At 38.3% G+C, this 21,106-nt stretch overlaps 1 protein-coding gene across 2 annotated transcripts in view; it reads left to right on the top strand.

The window, feature by feature from the left end:
• Window positions 1-21,106, top strand: part of GABRA3 (gamma-aminobutyric acid type A receptor subunit alpha3) — a 240,653-nt gene that overhangs the window by 180,695 nt on the left and 38,852 nt on the right. For both annotated transcript variants that reach the window (XR_009493447.1, NM_174542.2), the window contains 2 exon segments: window positions 6,388-6,470; window positions 19,646-19,789. Coding sequence is in view for 1 of the 2 variants with exons in the window: in NM_174542.2 (NP_776967.1) it covers window positions 6,388-6,470; window positions 19,646-19,789 (227 nt within the window). In the remaining variant the exon portion in view is untranslated.

Here is a 21,106-nt window from a genome sequence, read left to right as displayed (position 1 = left end):
CTTGAACCTAGCAAGTTATTTGAACAACGTTAAGCACTAAGCTATTTGTACAAACTGCTCTGGAATTTCTGTGAACTGCCTATAGGGCACATACAAAGTATCACAGAAAAGGTAATATTTGAGCATGAACTTGAAGGAAATTTGTTTCACATATGAAGAGGAAAGGGTGTTTCTGGCAGGACAAAAAAGAACCCAACAATTTGTACAAAGACTCAAAAGCATTAAACCTTTGTTTGGCAAAATCATAAGTATTTGCAGATGGCTGAAGAATGGGAAAAACTTATGAACATCAGAAAATGAGGATAGAACAACGCATGTGAGGTAATTGTTAAAACCTAGATGTGTTACATATAATGGTTAAATGCAGTGGTAAAGAGGTAAAAATTATATACAATATTATATAGGTTTCAGGTGTACAAATAATTCACAATTTTTAAGGGTTATACTTTAAAGAGTTATACTATAAGAATAATTATTATAAAATATTGGCTGTATTCCATGTATTGTACAATATATTCTTGTAGTTTATTTATTTGAAGATAGTACTTTGTACCTCTTAATCCCTTACTCCTGTCTTTTCCTTTCTCCTTTCATCTACCCACCAATAATCACTAGTTTGTTCTCTGTATCTTACACTATCCAGCCCATTCCCCATAGTTTCCTCTTTGAACTCATCATCTGTTAATCTTCCCCCTTGGCCTCTCCACTACAGCCGCAGTGGTCTAGTTGCTATTTTTTTTTAATATATTGGGCACCTTTCTACCTCTGGGTCTTTGCATTTGCCACTTCCTCTACTTTGAATATTCTTTCTCCAGCTATTCATAAGGCTCACTCACACAACCTTCAGGATCATTGCCTAAATGTCACCTACTCAGTGAGATATTCCCTGAATACCCTATGAAAATTGGAATCCCTTGTCAATACTTTCGCTCACATCTTATTTTTCTTCCTGAGGCGTATTGCCTTTTATTACATTATATAGTTTACTTATTTTACTTGTTTGTTTGGTGTTTTCCCTCTACTCAAATGTAAGCTCTAAGAGGGAAACAACCTTGGTGTGTTTGCTGATGTACTTATATTGCTTAGAATAATACCTGGCATATAGTAGGTGATCAAAAATTATTTGTTGAGTATAATAAGTAGCAAACTTTTAGTCAGCTCCATCCCAGACTTGGGTGACTTGAGAAATGTTCTTCCCTTCTGCTTTATCATATGTAAAATATGTGAGGCCTTCCTTGGTGGCTCAGATGATAAAGAATCTGCCTACAATGCAGGAGACCTGGGTTTGATCCCTGGGTCAGGAAGATCCCCTGGAGAAGGGAACGGCTACCCACTCCAGTATCTTGCCTGGAGAATTCCATGGACAGAAGAACCTGGTGGGCTACAGTCCATGGGGTTGCAAAGAGTTGAACACTAGTGAGCAATTAACACTTTCACACTTTCATTTTTAAAATATATGAGGGAATAAAACTGGATGCTTTCTGTAAGGGTCTTTCAGATATGAAATTCTAGGAAAGAGGCTAGATGATCACTCAAGAGGATAGGCTGAGATATTGTGCTATTAAGGAATCATATTAAGATGCTATTTTCCTAGAAGCCTAGGAATACCTGAACCCTACCTTACTCTATCTATATCTTCTCTCTGCAAGCTCCGTGTAGAAGTACATGCTTTTAGGAAAGCAAAAATCATTCATTAGTTAATTGATTCAGTGGATATGTATTGAACACCTACAATGTGCTAGGTAGTGTGCTATGCTGCTGGCACACATCAAAGAGAATCCAAGACAAAAATCCATAGCTTTACAATAAGGAGGAAAAAATGATGAGAAGAAATAAATTATACGGCATGTTATAAGTTAGGTATATGGGAAACTGTGGGAGTTGGTGATGGACAGGGAGGCCTGGTGTGCTGTAGTCCATGGGGTCGCAGAGTCAGACACAACTGAGCAGCTGAACTGAACTATGGGAAAAGAAAGAGCATGGTAAAGTTTACTAAGCGTAGTGTGGATAGTAAACTGAGTGGAAGTCAGGGTAGGCTTCATTCAGAAGATAATAATTAAGCAATGACTTGAAAGAGGCACGAGAGCATAACAAGTGCACAGGCTATGACACAAGAGAGACACGCATGTTGGAAGAATAGCAAGGAAGCCAGGGTGACTGGAACAGAGACAGCAAGGGAAGGCACAGTAGGAGATAAGCCATAGAGGAACAGAAGATAAGATCATGTAAGAGCCTGTAAGCCATGGCAAGGAGTTCAGCTTTTACTCTGTATAGGATGAGGAAATACTTGATGGCTATTGTGTAGAAAATATAGTATGCAGAGAAATGGTAAAAGTAGAGATACAAGTTAGGAGGCCATGGAAGTAATAAAACTTTAACTTATTACTGTGGTGGAGTAAAAACCAATTGTTGAGAAACAAAGATTAGGGTGACAAGGGAGCCAGGGTGCTACAGAACAGTAGAATGAGGACAATACCTGAAGAGGGTGTGTGTATGTATATGCATGTGTGAAGGGCTTAAACACATCTTCCCATCTGTATTCACATCTGTATCTTTCATCCCCAAAGAAAATGATTTCCTATATTGCCTTTTACTTCCTGTTTGCTTTCTGCATAGGAATCAAAACAGATCAAAACTTGGTTGGGACTCAGTTCCTGTAATCTGATTGTCACATTTTGAGGGGTCTTGGACCGTTTTTGAAAAGCCAACTGAAAAGTAATTGTTGTTCACTCGCTAAGTTGTGTCAAATTCTTTGCGACCCTGTGGGTTGCAGCACGCCAGGCTTTCCTGCCCTTCATTGTCTCCTGGAGTTTGCTCAAACTCATGTCCATTGAGTCAGTGATGCCATCCAACCATCACATCCTCTGTCATCCCCTTCTCCTCCTGCCCTCAGTCTTTCTCAGCATCAGGGTCTCTTCTAATGAGTCAGCTCTTCACATCAGGTGGCCAAAGTATTGGAGCTTCAGCTTCAGCATCAGTCCTTCCAATGAATATTCAGGGTTGATATCCTTTAGGATTGACTGGTTTGATCTCTTTGCTGTCCAAGGGACTCTCAAGAGTCTTCCCCAGGACCAGTTTGAAAACATCAGTTCTTTGATGCTCAGCCTTCTTTGTGGTCCAACTCTCACATCTATACATGACTAATGAAAAAGCCATAGTTTTGACTATACAGACTTTTGTTAGCAAAGTAATGTCTCTGCTTTCTAATACACTGTCTCGTATATCTGTAAGTCTCATTCATCTTGTGTAACTTAAATTTAGTACCCTTTCACTAATACCTCCCAGCTCACTCCAGCTCATGGCAACCACCATTATATTCTCTGCTTCTGTGAATTTGACTATTTTAGATTCTGCGTATGAGTAATATCTTACAGTATTTGTCTTTGTCCACCTTATTTCACTTAGCATGATGTCCTACAAGTTCATCAGTGTTGTTGCAAATGGTAGGATTTCTTCTTTCTAAGGCTGGATAATATTCCATTGTATGTAGGTACGTTTTCTTATCCACTTATCTGTTAATGGACATTTAGTTTGCTTCCATGTCTTGGCTATTGTGAATAATTTTGCAATAAAACATGGGAGTACAGATATCTCTTTGATATCTTGATTTCAATTCCTTTGGACAGAGAACCAGAAGTGGGATTGCTGGATCACATGGTAGTTCTATTTTTAATTTTTGAAGAGCCTCTCTACTGTTTTCCATAGGGGCTGTACCAATTTACATTCCCACCAACAGTGTAGGAGGATTCTCTTTTTTTCCACATCCTCACCAACACTTGTTATCTCTTATCTTTTTTGATGACAGCTGTTCTAACAAATGTGAGGTGATATCGCATTGTGGTTTTAATCTGCATATCCCTGATGAGTAGAGATGTTGAGCATCTTTTCAAGTCCCTGTTAACCATTTTGTATGTCTTCTTTGGCTAATATCTATTCGGGTGAATTAAAAATACTGTGTTAAATTCTTAAAATTTACTAAGTGGGCAGATCTTATGTTAAGTGTTTTGTCACAAAATAATAATTTAATTTAACAACATAATAATAGTGCTTCCCTCGTGGCTCAGCTTGTAAAGAATCTGCCTTCAGTGTGGGAGACCTGGGTTGGGAAGATCCCCTGGAGAAAGGAAAGGCTATCCACTCCAGTATTCTGCCCTGGAAAATTCCATGGACTGTATAGTTCATGGGGTCGCAAAGAGTCAGACACGACTGAGTGACTTTCACTTTCAACATAATAATAAAAGAGGGTAGAAGCAAAGTTTTGAAGAGGATGGATATTTTGTGGCATAGATTGTGGTGATGAGTATACTAGCCTGAATTTAGTCTGGGTGCTTTCTGCTGCATAAAAAGGTTGAAGGGGTCTTAAAAGTTGTACAAGGAGGAGAGAAGGCATTAGGATGCATTTAAGTACCAGTGAAAAGACCACAGCATAATCTGGCTTTTGAAGTACCCTACTCCCACCAACACCTGCTTTATCATTACTTATCTGTGCTTAGGTAAAATGGGTATAAAGTGGATGGGAATGAAAATAGGAAAGCTATTATAATTCAGTTCTTCTAAACAGAAATCAGTACCTTTTGCATCTTGGCTTTGATAATCTATTTGTTGTAGTTATATTTGCCATGTCCTCAGGACAACAGGGTAGACATAAAGTAGTTTCCCCTTGGCATTACTCATAATAGGCAGTATCTTGGAAATACTAATAATAAGTGGATAAAAGGAACACAGTTTTCTTTATTAAGCCCTCATGAAATCTTTTATGTATCCAACAGGAGCAGGCTTCTCAATGAAGGATATTTCTCTTGTATCAGGTTCTCTGAGTCCTGAAATTCCCTACTTATGCCTTAGGAATAAAGAGTAGATTGGTGGAATATTGCAGGCTGACTTGAGAATTGAGCTTTTGTCCAAGACACATGGGAAATTTTATAAATATCCAAGGGATTAGTTAGAGCTGCAAGGATACTTGCCATCTAGTTTTAACCTCTTACTATTTAGATAAGGAAATGGAAAATAAGAGGTGGGTAAATATTTGCTAAAGGGCACACACTTGGTTTCTGCCTTCCAGCCTAGAGTTCTTGCTAATAAACACCTGAGCATGTTTGCTTTAGTCAGCCTGATTTGAGCAGTATCCAGTATTGCTACTGTGATCATTTATGAGGTGGTACACATTTATCAAGTTTAACAGTTAGCCAGGATAAGAGATTATTGCCAGTTGGCCACCTAAAACTCTTAAGAGGATGGCAGGGATTGAATCCAGTATAACCAGGGGGTATACAGGTTAGCTAGAAAAAGCTCATCAAAGTTAGCTGTCAAATAATTATGAATTTTTGCAATTCCCATTTCCACATAGCAGGTTACTTCCTAGGACAAAGAAAGTTGAGGCTCAAAATATATGAAGGAAAAAGACAGGAAATTTTAGAACTGATTATTTAGACAGTAATGCTAGAGATTGAGTATGTGGGTATGGCAAGTCTTACCCAGTCTAGATTTCGATTGAGGAATCTGTGAACAGTCTCTCCTACATGTTGTCCCTATTAAGAGCACATGAGTTCTTCATACTTGACCTTTAAGGTGTTTGATGTCCTCCATAAACTTTGTAATTTTTTTTTCTTGCCAGCTGCTGTGTGTGTACATGAATGTGCAAATATGTGTATGTGTTCTGCAAGAATCACCTTCAGCAGAGCCATCTTTTGTGCTTATTATCAGGTTAAAGGTATCCTTTCTACACATCCCTCCTCTCCAGTGCAGTCTCTCAATTTTTTTAATTCACATGATAGCCTGCTGAGGAGAATTATTTCAGAAATAAACTGCTGGGCTTCCAAGGTGGTACAGTGGTAAAGAATCTGCCTGCCAATGTGGGAGATGCAAGAGATGTGAATTCGATCCCTGGGTGGGGAGATCCCTGGAGAAGGAAATGGCAACCCACTTCACTATTCTTGCCTGGAAAATTCCATGGACAGAGGAACCTGGCAGGCTACAGTCCATGGAGTTTTAAAGAGTCAGACACAACTGAGTGACAGCACACACTCACACAGGCAATTAAACTGCTATCAGGACTGAATGACTCAGAACCTGGTGTTTCCATGCTGCTTTGGTGGGCAGGTAGCTAAGGGAGCTCAGCTAGGGCAGATAAATGATATTTGTTTTCCTAAAGGTGGTAAAATGGATTCATATCTGATCTAAAAATCTGAATACTGAATGCTGCTTTGAGAGGCTCTCTAGTCCAGTTAATCCATCCCTTGTGTTCATAAAATCTTAGATCTCAGTGAACCTAAACAAACAAATTTTTGTTTTTTTTTAGCAGCACTCCACTGTTGGTGAATGGAAACCTATCTCCATGTTTAATACCATTCATTTTAGCTTAATTTCATGTTCTGTTCTTCCTTTTAGGTTAACAATTCATGCTGAGTGTCCCATGCATTTGGAAGATTTTCCTATGGATGTGCATGCCTGCCCACTGAAGTTTGGAAGCTGTATGTATTTTCTTACTTTCTGTTTTCTGATCTCCCCTCCTCCAAAAAAAATGACATAGTTCCTATTCTGTCCCTTAGTAATTTCAAAAGCTGAGAGTTTTAATTTGGGCTAGTATGTAAGTGGGGAAGGGGAGTGGGGTGGAGTAGTACTAACTGATCAGGAGGAGATTTAACCTTTAATAGAGTTTTCATTTTAGGAAGCAAACGTTATTTCACCATTTTAGACTAATTTCTTTGTCATTAGCTTATAACATTAACATCTGTTTCCTAAATTATCCATAAGACAAGCCAAGACAGAGCTAATATAAAGCACAATAATATGTTCCTAAAGACAAGATCCTTCTAACAGAAGGTGTTTATATTTTTAAAATTCCTATTCTATGTGCATCTTCGTATACTTCTATCTAATTCTCTACAGCGAATGATAAACAGTAAGAGATGGGAAATTTTCTCCTTTTAATAGAGTATTGCCCTTGCCAATAGCTGTAAATCTGGCAGAGAAATAAGTACATACATAGCCCATTTTCAGATAATTAGAAAAATCAAAATCGAGTAGAATTTGAGTGAGTTTCTGACTAAGAATTTCAGAGTAAGTTTAACTTGGGAGTCATCAGAGCAACAGTGGCAGACTTTATTTTTTGGGCTCCAAAATCACTGCAGATGGTGACTGCAGCCATGAAATTAAAAGACGCTTACTCCTTGGAAGGAAAGTTATAACCAACCTAGACAGCATATTAAAAAGCAGAGACATTATTTTGCCAACAAAGGTCTGTCTAGTCAAGGCTATGGTTTTTCCAGTAGTCATGTGTGGATGTGAGAATTGGACTATAAGGAAAGCTGAGTGCCGAAGAATTGATGCTTTTGAACTATGGTGTTGGAGAAGACTCTTGAGAGTCCCTTGGACTGCAAGGAGATCCAACCAGTCCATCCTAAAGGAGATCAGTCCTGAGTATTCATTGGAGGGACTGATGTTCAAGCTGAAACTCCAATACTTTGGCCACCTGATGCGAAGAACTGACTCATTTGAAAAGACCTTGATGCTGGGCAAGATTGAAGGCAGGAAGAGAAGGGGACGATAGAGGATGAGATGGTTGGATGGCATCACTGACTCAATGAACATGAGTTTGGGCAAACTCCAGGAGTTCATGATGGACAGGGAGGCCTGGTGTGCTGCAGTCCATGGGGTCGCAAAGAGTCAGACATGATTGAGTGACTGAACTGAACTACACTTGGAGCAATATATCATAGTCTGTGTTTATCATCTCTAAATTATATTTATCTCTGTATTTTAATGTAGAAAGTGCATTTGAAAAGACCCAAATAATTACGTGTGACATTTTTTTTTTCAATCATTGTCCAAATTTACAAATTATCTCCTATAGGCCAGGCTCTATTATAGGAGCTTGGAATGCATCCATGAATAAAACAAAGACCCTGCCCTTGTGGAGCTTATATAGAGGAGAGAGTGATGGCAAAAGAGAAAATAAACACTAGATTAAAAATTAAAGTATAAAGTATGTTGTAAAATGAGACACACCATAAGAAGACATAAAAGTACTGCAGAAGAAGGTGGAGTCAATCATGTCTAGGTGGAAGATAGGCATTGCCATTGAAATTTAAAATAAAGTAATCAGTGTAGTCTTCTTTGAAAAAGTGACATTTGGGCAGAAAGTTTGAGGAGGCAAAAGATTTAACAAGACAGATATTTGTGGAAATAATACTGTAGTTATAGGGAACAGCCAGGGACAAGACCCTGAGTCAGAAATGTATCTGACTTGTTAAAGAACATCAAAGTGCCAGATGTGAGATCAAAGAGGGGGTCAGGTCATCTGCAGTCTTGATGGACAGTAAAGCGCTTTGAATTTTATTCTGAGGGAAAGTGGAGTTATTGGAATATTTAGATATATTATCTGATTTTGATTTTTCAAGAATCATTATGGATACTCTGTTAAAAATAAGTATGAGAAAGATAGAAGCAGGGAGTCCAGTTAATAGATTATTGTAATATTTCAGTTGAGAGATGATGATGGCTCATATCAGAGTGATAGTGGCATAAGTGATAAGATTCTAATTCTGGACACATCGTGAAGGACAATCCCAAAGCATCCTCCAATGAATTAGATATAGATTATCACAAGAAGAGAACTCAAGGATGACTTATAGATTCTGTCCTAATGGATTTACTATCAAGTTAGGTAAGTATTACTTCCATTCTATGTAGGATAGAGTTGTTCGTGAGTGAACAAGCTCCCCTCATGAACAATTAGGAAACCTAGAACTGTTGAGCAATAAGGATTGAAAAGACTAAAGTTCTGGAGATAGGGTACAACCTCCTTTATTCTTGGTGTGTGTGTTGCTCAGTTGTGTCTGACTCTTTCCCACCCCATAGACTATAGCTTGCCAGGCTCCTCCTTCCATGGGATTCTCCAGGCAAGAATCCTGGAGTGTGTTACCATTCCCTTCTTCAGGGGATGTTCCCACCCCAGGGATTGAACCCAGGTCACTTATATTGCAGGCAGATTCTTTACCATCTGAGCCACCAGGGAAGCCCCTTCATTCTTGGTGGTACTTTCCAATTGTGGCCACGGATTGCAGCTTGGAATTCAAGTTTTGCCCTGACCATAGGGCTGCTGCTGGATGATATATATAAAAAAGTAATAGAAAATGAATTTATGGTTGCTGGGGTTGCCAGGAAGAAGGGACAGTTAGGGGGGTTGGGATAGACATTTACACACTACATTTAAAATAGATAATCAACAAGAACTTACTGTATAGCACAGGGAACTCTGCTCAATGTTACTTAGCAGCCTGGATGGGAGGGGAGTTTGTAGGAGAATGGATACATATATATGTATGGCTGAGCCCCTTTGCTGTTCACCTGAAACTATCACAACATTGTTAATCGGCTATGCATGCTAATTCACTTCAGTCGTGTCCAACTCTTTGTGACCCTGTGGACTATAGCCAGTGAGGTTCCACTGTCCATGAGATTTCCCAGGCAAGAAGACTAAAAATGACTCACCATTAGCAGTATCAGTTCAGTTCAGTTCAGTCGCTCAGTCATGTCCGACTCTTTGCGACCCCATGAATCGCAGCACGCCAGGCCTCCCTGTCCATCACCAACTCCCGGAGTTCACTCAGACTCACATCCATCGAGTCAGTGATGCCATCCAGCCATCTCATCCTCTGTCATCCCCTTCTCCTCCTGTCCCCAATCTCTCCCAGCATCAGAGTCTTTTCCAGTGAGTCAACTCTTCACGTGAGGTGGCCAAAGTACTGGAGTTTCAGCTTTAGCATCATTCCTTCCAAAGAAATCCCAGGGCTGATCTCCTTCAGAATGGACTGGTTGGATCTCCTTGCAGTCCAAGGGACTCTCAAGAGTTTTCTCCAGCACCACAGTTCAAAAGCATCAATTCTTCAGTGCTCATCTTTCTTCACAGTCCAACTCTCACATCCATACATGACCACTGGAAAAACCATAGCCTTGACTAGACAGACCTTTATTGGCAAAGTAATGTCTCTGCTTTTCAATATGCTATCTAGGTTGGTCATAACTTTTCTTCCAAGGAGTAATGGCTATAAACATACACTTATGATAAGCAAAATCAAGTGATCAGATCAACATATATTCCTGTGCTGATACTTGGAATTTCAACACTTTTGACTCAGTGTGCCAGCATTTCCTGTTCTTGCTTTGACTTGACATTAGTAGATTTCTTTAATCCAGTAATGATTCTATGTCTATTGTTAAGCTTTAATTTTTATAGGAGAATTATGTTTCCAGTTTGCTTATTTCTCAACTATTTTTCTCATTATTTGATTTTCAATAAAATATATACATTTCCCAATAAATGCCAGGAAGGAAATTACACACACATAGAAACAATAGTCAGGATAGTGGTTACACTTGATGGGGTTTATGCTTGATAAGGGACACAACTAGTGCTTCTGGGCGCTGAATATATGGAATGTAAGTCTGGCTTCAGGAAAGATATCTAGTATGTATTAGTCTCTCAGTTATGCCCAACTCTTTGGGACCCCATGGAATGTAGCCCACCAGGCTCCTCTGTCCATGGTTTCTCCAGGCAAGATTATTGGAGTGGGTAGCCAATCCCTCCTCCAGGGGATCTTCCGTACTCAGGGATTGTTCGTGGGTCTCCTGCATTGTAGGCAGATTCTTTACCATCTGAGCCAGCAGACTGGATATTTAATTGAAGTTTCATCCATTTAGATGGTATTTAAAGCCATAAGGCTGGAGGAGTTGACTGCATGTAGATAAGAGTGTCAAAGACTGTTTCCTGAATCACTATAACATTTAGAGGCTAAAGAGAAGAGAATAACTCAGTAAATGTGAAGGATAGGACAGGTGTAGTAAGAGGAAACTTAAGGGAACATACTGTCCTAGAAGCAAATTAAGTATATTAAGAAGGAGAGAGTGGTTTAAATTCTTAAGTGGGCAGTTAATATTGACTTTGAAAACTAATAAGGAAGCAATTCTGGAATGGTAAAGTGAGAACTTCTGAAAATCCACTCTTCAATAAAAGCAACAAGAGCATTTTCAAAAGTTGTCAAAATAAACTTTCTCCAAACTCTAAGCAAAGGCTCACAACAGTCTGAGGAGTGTTGTTAGTCAAGAGAAATGGCTGATTCTCAATAAGGCGAGAGAACCATGTTCTGATCCTCTTCACCCCCATTCTGAAGAAGCCTTGAAGATTTCATAATGATAAAAAGGATCAATTCATCAGGAAGATATAACAATTATAAAGATGATTGCACCTAGAAACCCAAAATGCACAGAGCAAAACTGACAATAATAGAAAAGGGAAATAGAATATTCAATAATAAAAAAAACTAAACATTTTAATATTCCACTTCCATTGAGCAACTAGACAGAACATCAACATAGAAATAGAAGACTTGAACACAATACAAACCAATTAGGTCTAATTAGCATTTATATTGGAGAAGGCAATGGCACCCCACTCCAGTACTGTTGCCCAGAAAATCCCATGGATGGAGGAGCCTGGTGGGCTGCAGTCCATGGGGTCGCTAAGAGTCAGACATGACTGAGCGACTTCACTTTCACTTTCTACTTTCATGTACTGGAGAAGGAAATGGCAACCCACTCCAGTGTTCTTGCCTGGAGAATCCCATGGACGGAGAAACCTGGTAGGCTGCAGTCCATGGGGTTGCACAGAGTCGGACACGACTGAGGCGACTTAGCAGCAGCAGCAGCAGCATTTATATTGCACTCTACCAAATAATAACACCCATTATTCTGAGGTGCACATGGAATATTTTCTATGGTAAACTGTATGTTAGGCCTTAAAACAAGGTGCAGTCAGTTTAAAAGTACTGGAACCATATGAAGTGTGTTATCTAACCTCACTTGAATGAAATTAAAAATCAATTATGAAAGAGAATTTGGGAAATTCACAAATATGCTGAAATTAAACAGCATATTCCTAAACAAAAAAAATGTGTCAAAGAAAAATTCATAAGGGAAATTAGAAAATATTTTGAAATTAATGAAAATTATGTACAATGTAAATACAGCTTAAAGCAGTGTTTAGAGGAAAATTTATAACTGTAAAGACTGTATCAAAAAGAAGAAAGATCTAAAATCAATAACCTGAACTTCCACCTTAAGAAACTAGAAAGAGAAGAGCAAACTAAATTCAAAACAAGCAGATAGAAGAAAATAATAAACATTAGAGTGAAATTAAATGAAACAGAAAATAGAAAAACATTAAACAGAATCAAATAATGTAAAAGTGTTTTTTTGAAAAAATCAATAAATTGATAAACCTTTAGCTAGACTGATGAAAGAGAGAATACAAAACACAGACGCACAAAACAAGAGAATAATCAAATCATGAAATAAGGACATCACTACTGATCTTACAGAAATAAACAGGATTATAAAATAACACAAGCTGCAAATTACATGTCAACAAATGAGAGAGCCTAGATGAAATGGAAAAATTACTACTAATACACAAACTACTGGAAGTGACTGAGAAAAAAGTAGACATTTTTACTGGACCTATAACAAAAGACTTAATTAGTAATTTTATAACTTCCCACATGCAAAAACCCAGACCCAGATGGTTTCACCATTGAATTTTATTAAACATTTAAAGACTAATGAACACTAAGTCTTCCCAAAGTCTTGTATAATACAGATGAGGAAGAACATACAGTCAGGTCAGTATTACCATGATACCAAAACCAAAGATCACAAGAAAACTACAGACAAATATTCTTTATGAATTCTTTAAGACTATAGACATAAAAGTCTTCAACAAAATAAATAAAATAAAAAACAAATAAAAAAGCCTATAAATGAATTACCCACTATCTTCAAGTGAGATCTATTCCAGGGATATAAAGTTGCCTTTATATCCAAAAATCAATCAATGTAATACACCATATCAATAAAGTAAAGGACAAAAAAGCCACATGATCATTTCAATAGCTGCATAAACACATATACCTCATGCCAGAAGTCCAAATTTGTCCTGATTTGCCAGTAACTCTCTGACAGAGGAGCCTGGTGGGCTACAATCCACAGGGTTGCAAAGAGTCAGCCACAACTGAAGCAACTTGGCACACATGCATACTTGCCTATAACTTACCCCGTAACTTTGGATATTTTAAAATCTTGACAGTTTTAAGTATTTGAATTAGTTATAAACCTATGGAGTGTTTATTTCCACTTGGTTTCATAGTATGCCAACCTTAGGCTGTAGTTGTTATGTTCATCAGAACTCTTGTATTCTTACTGAATATGCCCAAACCAAGCTGGGTATTTTTTCTCTGAAACCTTCTGTGTTTTGTGTCTTGGTTTAGATCTTGTGATCAGGTTGTCGTTAACCTCTTCAACCTCATCTCATATCTCTTTCCCCTTTCCATTGGCTTTCTTCCAGTTCCTAGAACACTGTGACACTGCAGAATATTTCCCACTCGGAAGAGTTTACACTTTCTGTTTTTTGTTTGTTTGGCGCATGAAATATTCTCCATCGAACTCTGGCTTTTGCTCATCTTCCATTTTTCTGCTAAAAAGCCACCCCCTCAAAGGGATCTGCTCTGATCACTGTATCTAATTAAACTCCTCCCCACCTCATAAACTCTGTTTCATTTTTTATAGCACTTATCACTGTACGATATTATCTTCTTTATTTACTTACATATTTTCTTTCTGTACTAGACTTATAAGTTCAATGAAGGGTTGGGACCTCAAATGTCTTATGACTTCTGTACATTAACCATCTATTATAATGTCTCAGTATATGAGTGACTGAATAAAACAAGCAAGCAAGCAAGCAGTTTCTGACAGTATGAGTTCAAAGGGAATTCTTGCTCATTTGTGCTATTGTGGCAGGACTGATTTTTACTTCTCATATTCCTGGAGCCTGGCACATACCAAGGCTCAAGTAACAGAAGGAGGCATTTGGCAAAGCAACCAAAGGCAAGCAGATGCTTGTGGCATCATAGCCAATACAATATATGTTAAGGGGGCCATTCTAGGAGTGCTGTAGTTCTTATTGTCTGATAAGTCTCCTTTCTGCAGCATCCATTCCCCACACCTCTCTAAGTCTGCTCCTCCATGGGGGAAAAAAAAAGATCGAACTTGAGGAGAAGGACTCGACTGGGAGGGAAATTGAGGGTTTAAAGAAACCCATGGGACAGGCAGGGAGAAGAGAAGAAAGAGAAGGCCTGAAGGGAAAGATTTCTATTCCCCGATAGGTGAATGAATTCCATCATGAGTCAAGTACTTGCAAAAGCTACAAACTCATGGTTATCTAGAATCCTTCCTTACACTTCCTCCTTTCCTTTCTTGAAAGTGAAAGTCACTCAGTCATGTCTGACTCTTTGTGACCCCATGGACTATACAGTCCATGGAATTCTCCAGGCCAGAATACTGGAGTGGTTAGCCTTTCCTTTCTCCAGGGGATCTTCCCAACTCAGGGATCAAACCCAGGTCTCCCGCATTATAGGCTGATTCTTTACCAGCTGAGCCACAAGGGAAGCCCAAGAATACTGGAGTGGGTAGCCTATCCCTTCTCCAGGGGATCTTCGCAACCCAGGAATCCAACTGGGGTCTCCTGCATTGCAGGCGGATTCTTTACCAACTGAGCTATCAGGGAAGCCAAGCCATAGTTATAACCTGCCACTGAGATCTCCTCCCCGTTCCACTCAATTCATCCCACTAATACTATATATTTTGTCCTAAATGCCATTCACACAAAACATTGTGATGGCCTTTGTAACTACTGTTTTGGCATTAGTTTCATTCTTTCCAACCAGTCATCCATACTGCTGGTTGAACAATCTTTCTAGAGCATACGTCTGGCCATGTCATCTCTATTTCAGTCATGCCCACAGACCTTATAGCCTATGTACTAAAACCCTTATTTCATTTTTTAAAAACTTATAGTTAATTTAAAATATTATATTACTTTCAGATGTATACCCTAGTGACTCAATATTTTAATAAATTATATTCTATTTAAAGTTATTATAAATTATTGGCTGTATTCCTTGTGCTGCACAGTATTTTCTTATAATTTATGTACTTTATACATAGTGGTTTGTGCCTCTTAATCCTCTACCCCTATCTTGCCATTGCCTAGTTCCTCTCCCCACTGATAAGCACTAGTTTGTTCCCTGCATCTAGGAGTCTGTTTCTGTTTTCTTATATTCATTAGTTTGTTGGAATTTTTAGATTCTGTATATAAGTGATTACAAATAGTATGTGTCTTTCTTTGTCTGACTTATTTTGCTGAACATAAAAGCCTCAAAGTCTATCCATGTTGTTGCAAATATCAAAATTTCTTTCTTTTTATGGCTAATATCCCATTTTAGGCTTCCCTGGTTGGCTCAGTGGTAAAGAATCTGCCTGCCAATGCAGGAGATGTGGGTTTGGTCCCTGGGTCAGGAAGATCCCCTGGAGAAGGAAATGGCAACCCACTCCAGTATTCTTGCCTTGAAAATCCCATGGACAGATGGAGCCTGGCGGGCTACCGTACATGTTGGTCACAAAGAGTTGGACATGACTTAGTGACTAAACAACAGTATCCATTTACACACACACACACACACACACACACACACACACACACACTATATCATATACATTCATCTGTTGAACATTTAAGTTGGCTTCTGTATCTTGCCTATTGCAAATACTGCTGCTATGAACACTGGGGTACAGATATCTTTTCAAATTAGTGTGTTCATTTTCTGCAAATATATTCCCAGGAGTGGAATTGCTGGGTCATATGGTAGTTCTGTTTTTAGTTTTTTGAGAAACCTCCATACTATTTTCCACAATGGCTACATCAATCTACATTCCCACTAACAGTGTACTAGTGTATAAGTGTTCCCTTTTCTCAACATCCTTACCAAGTCTATCCATCCTTTCCAAATTTATTATTTGGGATCTTTTTGACGACAGCCATTATAACTCATGTGAAGTGATATTTTATTGTGGTTTTGATTTGCATTTCTCTGACGGTTAGTAATATTGGGCATCTTTTCAGGTGACTAATTATTGAACATTTATATGTCTTTGGGGAAATGTCTATTCAGGTCTTCTCTATATTTTTAAATCAAGTTTCTTAGTTGGTTTCCTTTGCTGTGCAAAATTTTTTGTTTAATTAGGTCCTATGTGTTTATTTATCTTTTTGTTTCCTTTGCTTAAAGGGACAATCCAAAAATATATTGCTAACTCTTATGTCAAAGACTGCTCTACCTATGTTTTCTTCTAGGAGTTTTATGATTTCCAGTCTTACATTTAGGTCTTTAGTCCATTTTGAGTTTATTTTTGTATATAGTGTGCAAGGAGTGTTCTGATTTAATGTTTTGACATTGTAGCTGCCAGTTTTCACAGCACCACTTATTGAAGAGGCTATCTTTTTTCCACTGTATATTCTTGCCTCCTTTGTCATAGATTAATTTGCCATAGGTGCATGAGTTTATTTTTGTGCTTTCTATACTGATCCATTGATCTATATTTCTATTTTTGTGTGGTATCATACTGTTTTGATTACTGGAGCTTTGTAATACAATCTGAAGTCAGAGAGCATGATGCCTCAAGCTTTGTGGTTTTTTTCTCAAGATTGCTTTAGCTCTTCAGGGTCTTTTGTGCTTCCACACAAATTTTAGGACTATTTGTTCTAGTTCTGTGAAAAATGGCATGTGTATTTTGTTAGGGATTGTGTTAAATCTGTGAATTTCTTTGAACAATGCGGACATTTTAACAATATTAACTTTTCTAGTCCATCAATATTGGCTACATTTATATTTGTTTGTGTGATCTTCCATTTCCTTCATTAATGATTTATAGTTTTCAGAATATAGATCCTTCATTTCCTTGGTTAAATTTATTCCTTCATACTTTATTCTTTTTGATATAAATGGGATTGTTTATTTGCCTTTCTATGATAGTTTCTTAGTGGTGTATAGAACAGCAACAGATTTCTGTATATTAATCTTGAATCCTACAACTTTGCTGAATTAATTTATTAGTTCTAATACTTTTCTGGTGGTGACTAGCATTTTATATATATAGTATTATGTCATTTGTAAATAGTGACCATTTTATCTCCCTCCTTCTAATGTGGATGCCATTTTTTTCTTGTCTGATTGCTGTGAATAGGACTTCCAATATTATGTTAAATAAAGATGGTGAGATTGGGCATCCTTGTCTTATTCCCTGATTTTAGAGGAAAAGCTTTCAGCTTTTTGCCATTGACTATAACATTAGTTGTGGGTTTGTCCTAGATGGCTTTTATTATTTTGGGATATGTTGCCTCTATGCTCACTTTCTGGAGAGTTTTTGTTATGAATGGGTGTTGAATTTTGTAAAATTTTTCCACATCTATTGAGATGATCATGTGCCTTTGTCTTCTTTTTGTTAATGAGGTGTACCACATTGATTGATTTGTGGATACTGAACCATGATTGCATCCTAGAATAATTTGCACTTGACAATGGTATATAGTTCTTTTTTGCATATTGCTAGATTTGGTTTGATAATATTTTATTGAAGATTTTTATATCTATATAAAAGTCAGAGATATTGGCCTATAATTTTCTGTTTTGTAGTGTCTTTGTCTAATTGGATATCATGGTAATAATGACCTTGTAGAATGAATTTGGGGATGTTTTCTACTCTTCAATGTTTTGGAATAGTTGAGAAGGATAGATATTAATTCTTTATATATTTGGTAGAATTTCCCTGTGAGACTGTCTAGTCCTGGACTTTTGTTTTTTTGAGAGTTTTTTGATTACTGATTTAATTTCCTACTAGTGACCAGTCTGTTCAGAGTATCTGTTCCTTCCTGACTCAGTTTTGGAAGAGTTTATGTTTCTAGGAATTTATGCATTTCATCTAGGTTGTCCAATTTGTTGGCATATAACTGCTCATACTATTCTCTTATGATTTTCTGTATTTCTGTGATAGTCATTGTAATTTCCCCTCTTTCATTTTTTAATTTGTTTATTTGGGTCTCCCTCTCTTTTAATGAGTGGCTTAAAGTCTTAGCAATTTCATTTATCTTTTCAAAAAAGTCAGCTCTTGCCTTCATTGATCTTTTCCATTGTTGTGGGGGTTTTTTTGGTCTCTACTTAACTTATTTCTCCTCTAATCTTTATAATTTCTTTCCTTCTGCTGACTCTTGGTTTTCTTTGCCCTTTTTCTAATTCCTTTAGATGGTAGGTTAGGTTGTGTATTTGAGAGTTTTCTTGTTTCCTGATACAGGCTTTTTTTGCCATAGATGTCCCTCTTAGTATTTGCTGCATCCCATGGATTTTTGAATCAGTTCAGTTCAGTTTAGTCGCTCAGTCATGTCCGACTCTTTGTAACCTCATGGACTGCAGCACAACAGGCCTCCCTGTCCATCACCAACTCCCAGAGCTCGCTCAAACTCATGTCCATTGAGTCAGTGATGCCATCCAACCATCTCATCCTCTGTCGTCCCTTTCTCCTCCTGCCTTCAATCTTTCCCAGCATCAGGGTCTTTTCAAATGAGTCAGCTCTTCACATCAGGTGGCCAAACTATTGGAGTTTCAGCTTCAACATCAGTCCTTCCAATGTACATTCAGGACTGATTTCCTTTAGGATGGACCTCCTTGCAGTCCAAGGGACTCTCAAGAGTCTTCTCCAACACCACAATTCAAAAGCATCAATTCTTCAGTGCTCAGGTTTCCTTAGAGTCCAACTCTCACATCCATAAATGATACTGGAAAAACCATAGCCTTGACTAGACAGACCTTTGTTGGCAAAGTAATGTCTCTGCTTTTTAATATGCTGTCTAGGTTGCTCATAACTTTTATTCCAAGGAGTAAGTGTCTTTTAATTTCATGGCTGCAGTCACCATTGGCAGTGATTCTGGAGCCCCCAAAAATAAAGTCTGCCACTGTTTCCACTGTTTCTCCATCTATTTGCCATGAAGTGATGGGACTGGATGCCATGATCTTCATTTTCTGAATGTTGAGCTTTAAGCCAGCTTCTTCACGCTCCTCTTTCACTTTCATCAAGAGACTCTTTAATCCTTCACTTTCTGCCATAGGGGTGGTGTCTGCATATCTGAGGTTATTGACATTTCTTCTGGAAATCTTGATTCCAGCTTGTGCTTCATCCACCTCATCATTTTGCATGATATACTCTGCATATAAGTTAAATAAGCAGGGTGATAATATGCAGCCTAGATGTACTCCTTTCCTAATGTTGAACCAGTTCATTGTTCCATGTCTGGATCTAACTGTTGCTTCTTGACCTGCACACAGGTTTCTCAGGATGCAGGTAAGGTAGTCTGTTTATTCCCATCTTTTTAAGAATTTTCCACAGTTTTTTGTGATCCACACAGTCAAAGGCTTTAGTATACTCAATGAAGCAGAAGTAGATATTTTTCTGGAATTCCCTTGCTTTTTCTGCAATCCAGTGGATGTTGGCAATAGTGTCCAGAGTAAACTATTAATAATTATTCAACAAGTACTTAATACAAGCATGGATAAATGTAATTCATTTCAAGACAGACCACATATTAAAAAGTCTTTTGGGATGAGAGTTGTATTTCAATCTCATATGAGTTTACTATCAAAGATAATCATTTTTTTTCCCTTCCGTTTTCCTTGTTGACTTTTTTTTTTTTTTTTTTTGGCCTTAGATGCCTATACAACAGCTGAAGTCGTTTATTCTTGGACTCTTGGGAAGAACAAATCTGTGGAAGTGGCGCAAGATGGCTCTCGACTGAATCAGTATGACCTGCTGGGCCATGTTGTTGGGACAGAAATAATCCGGTCTAGTACAGGTATTTATTTATTTAACAAGTATTTTGTAACCTGTAGCACGTATCCATCACTGTTTTAAATGCTTATAATAACTTATGATAAGAAAACATTCTTGTGATGTAGGTAGCATTAGGTTAAGGAAACTGAGGCATGCAGATATTTAGTAATTTGTTCTGTCACAGTTATGTAATGTCAGAGCCAAGAGCTGAACTCAAGCAGACTGGCTTCCAAGACCATGCTTTTAACTGTGATGCCCTGCTGTCTCATGGTGAATTGGAAGATCAAGGTCTTTAAGGCTAGCCTGTGATAGAAGAGAAAGCAAAGGGAAGCCACAATGTTGGGAGAGCTAAACTTTGACCTAAAGGTTTCATGAAAATATTGCTTAACTCCGCCAATACAAAGGTGGCAAGAACACAGCCAGGAGGTCCAGGAATGAGCCATGGAATTATTTTCTTAAGTGAATCTCCCATTTCAGAAACAAGTGTGTCTGGCAAACATTGCCAGGTCCTCTCAATGGCTATTCCTAGGATATTGATAAATGGAACTTAGAGACTTGTTCTGTAGCCTTCAGTTCAGTTCAGTTCAGTTCAGTTGCTCAGTCATGTCCAACGCTTTGCAACCCCATGAATTGCAGCACGCCAGGTCTCCCTGTCCATCACCATCTCCCAGAGTTCACTCAAACTCACGTCCATCGAGTCAGTGATGCCATCCAGCCATCTCACCCACTGTCATCCCCTTCTCCTCCTGCCCCCAATCCCTCCCAGCATCAGAGTCTTTTCCAATGAGTCAACTCTTCGCGTGAGGTGGCCAAAGTACTGGAGTTTCAGCTTCAGCATCATTCCTTCCAAAGAAATCCCAGGGCTGATCTCCTTCAGAATGGACTGGTTGGATCTCCTTGCAGTCCAAAGGACTCTCAAGAGTTTTCTCCAACACCACAGTTTAAAAGCATCAATTCTTCGGCGCTCAGCCTTCTTCACAGTCCAACTCTCACAACCATACATGACCACAGGAAAAACCATAGCCTTGACTAGACAGACCTTTGTTGGCAAAGTAATGTCTCTGCTTTTGAATATGCTACCTAGGTTGGTCATAACTTTTCTTGCAAGGAGTAAGTGTCTTTTAATTTCATGGCTGCAGTCACCATCTGTAGTGATTTTGGAGCCCCCAAAAATAAAGTTTGACACTGTTTCCACTGTTTCCCCATCTATTTCCCATGAAGTGATAGGACCAGATGCCATGATCTTCGTTTTCTGAATGTTGAGCTTTAAGCCAACTTTTTCACTCTCCACTTTCACTTTCATCAAGAGGCTTTTTAGTTCCTCTTCACTTTCTGCCAT

The sequence above is a fragment of the Bos taurus genome, chromosome X (genome assembly GCF_002263795.3).
Source record: "Bos taurus isolate L1 Dominette 01449 registration number 42190680 breed Hereford chromosome X, ARS-UCD2.0, whole genome shotgun sequence".
Lineage (NCBI taxonomy): Eukaryota > Metazoa > Chordata > Mammalia > Artiodactyla > Bovidae > Bos > Bos taurus.
Note: the sequence above shows the minus strand (reverse complement) of the source record. Positions and strands in the feature narration are given on the sequence as shown.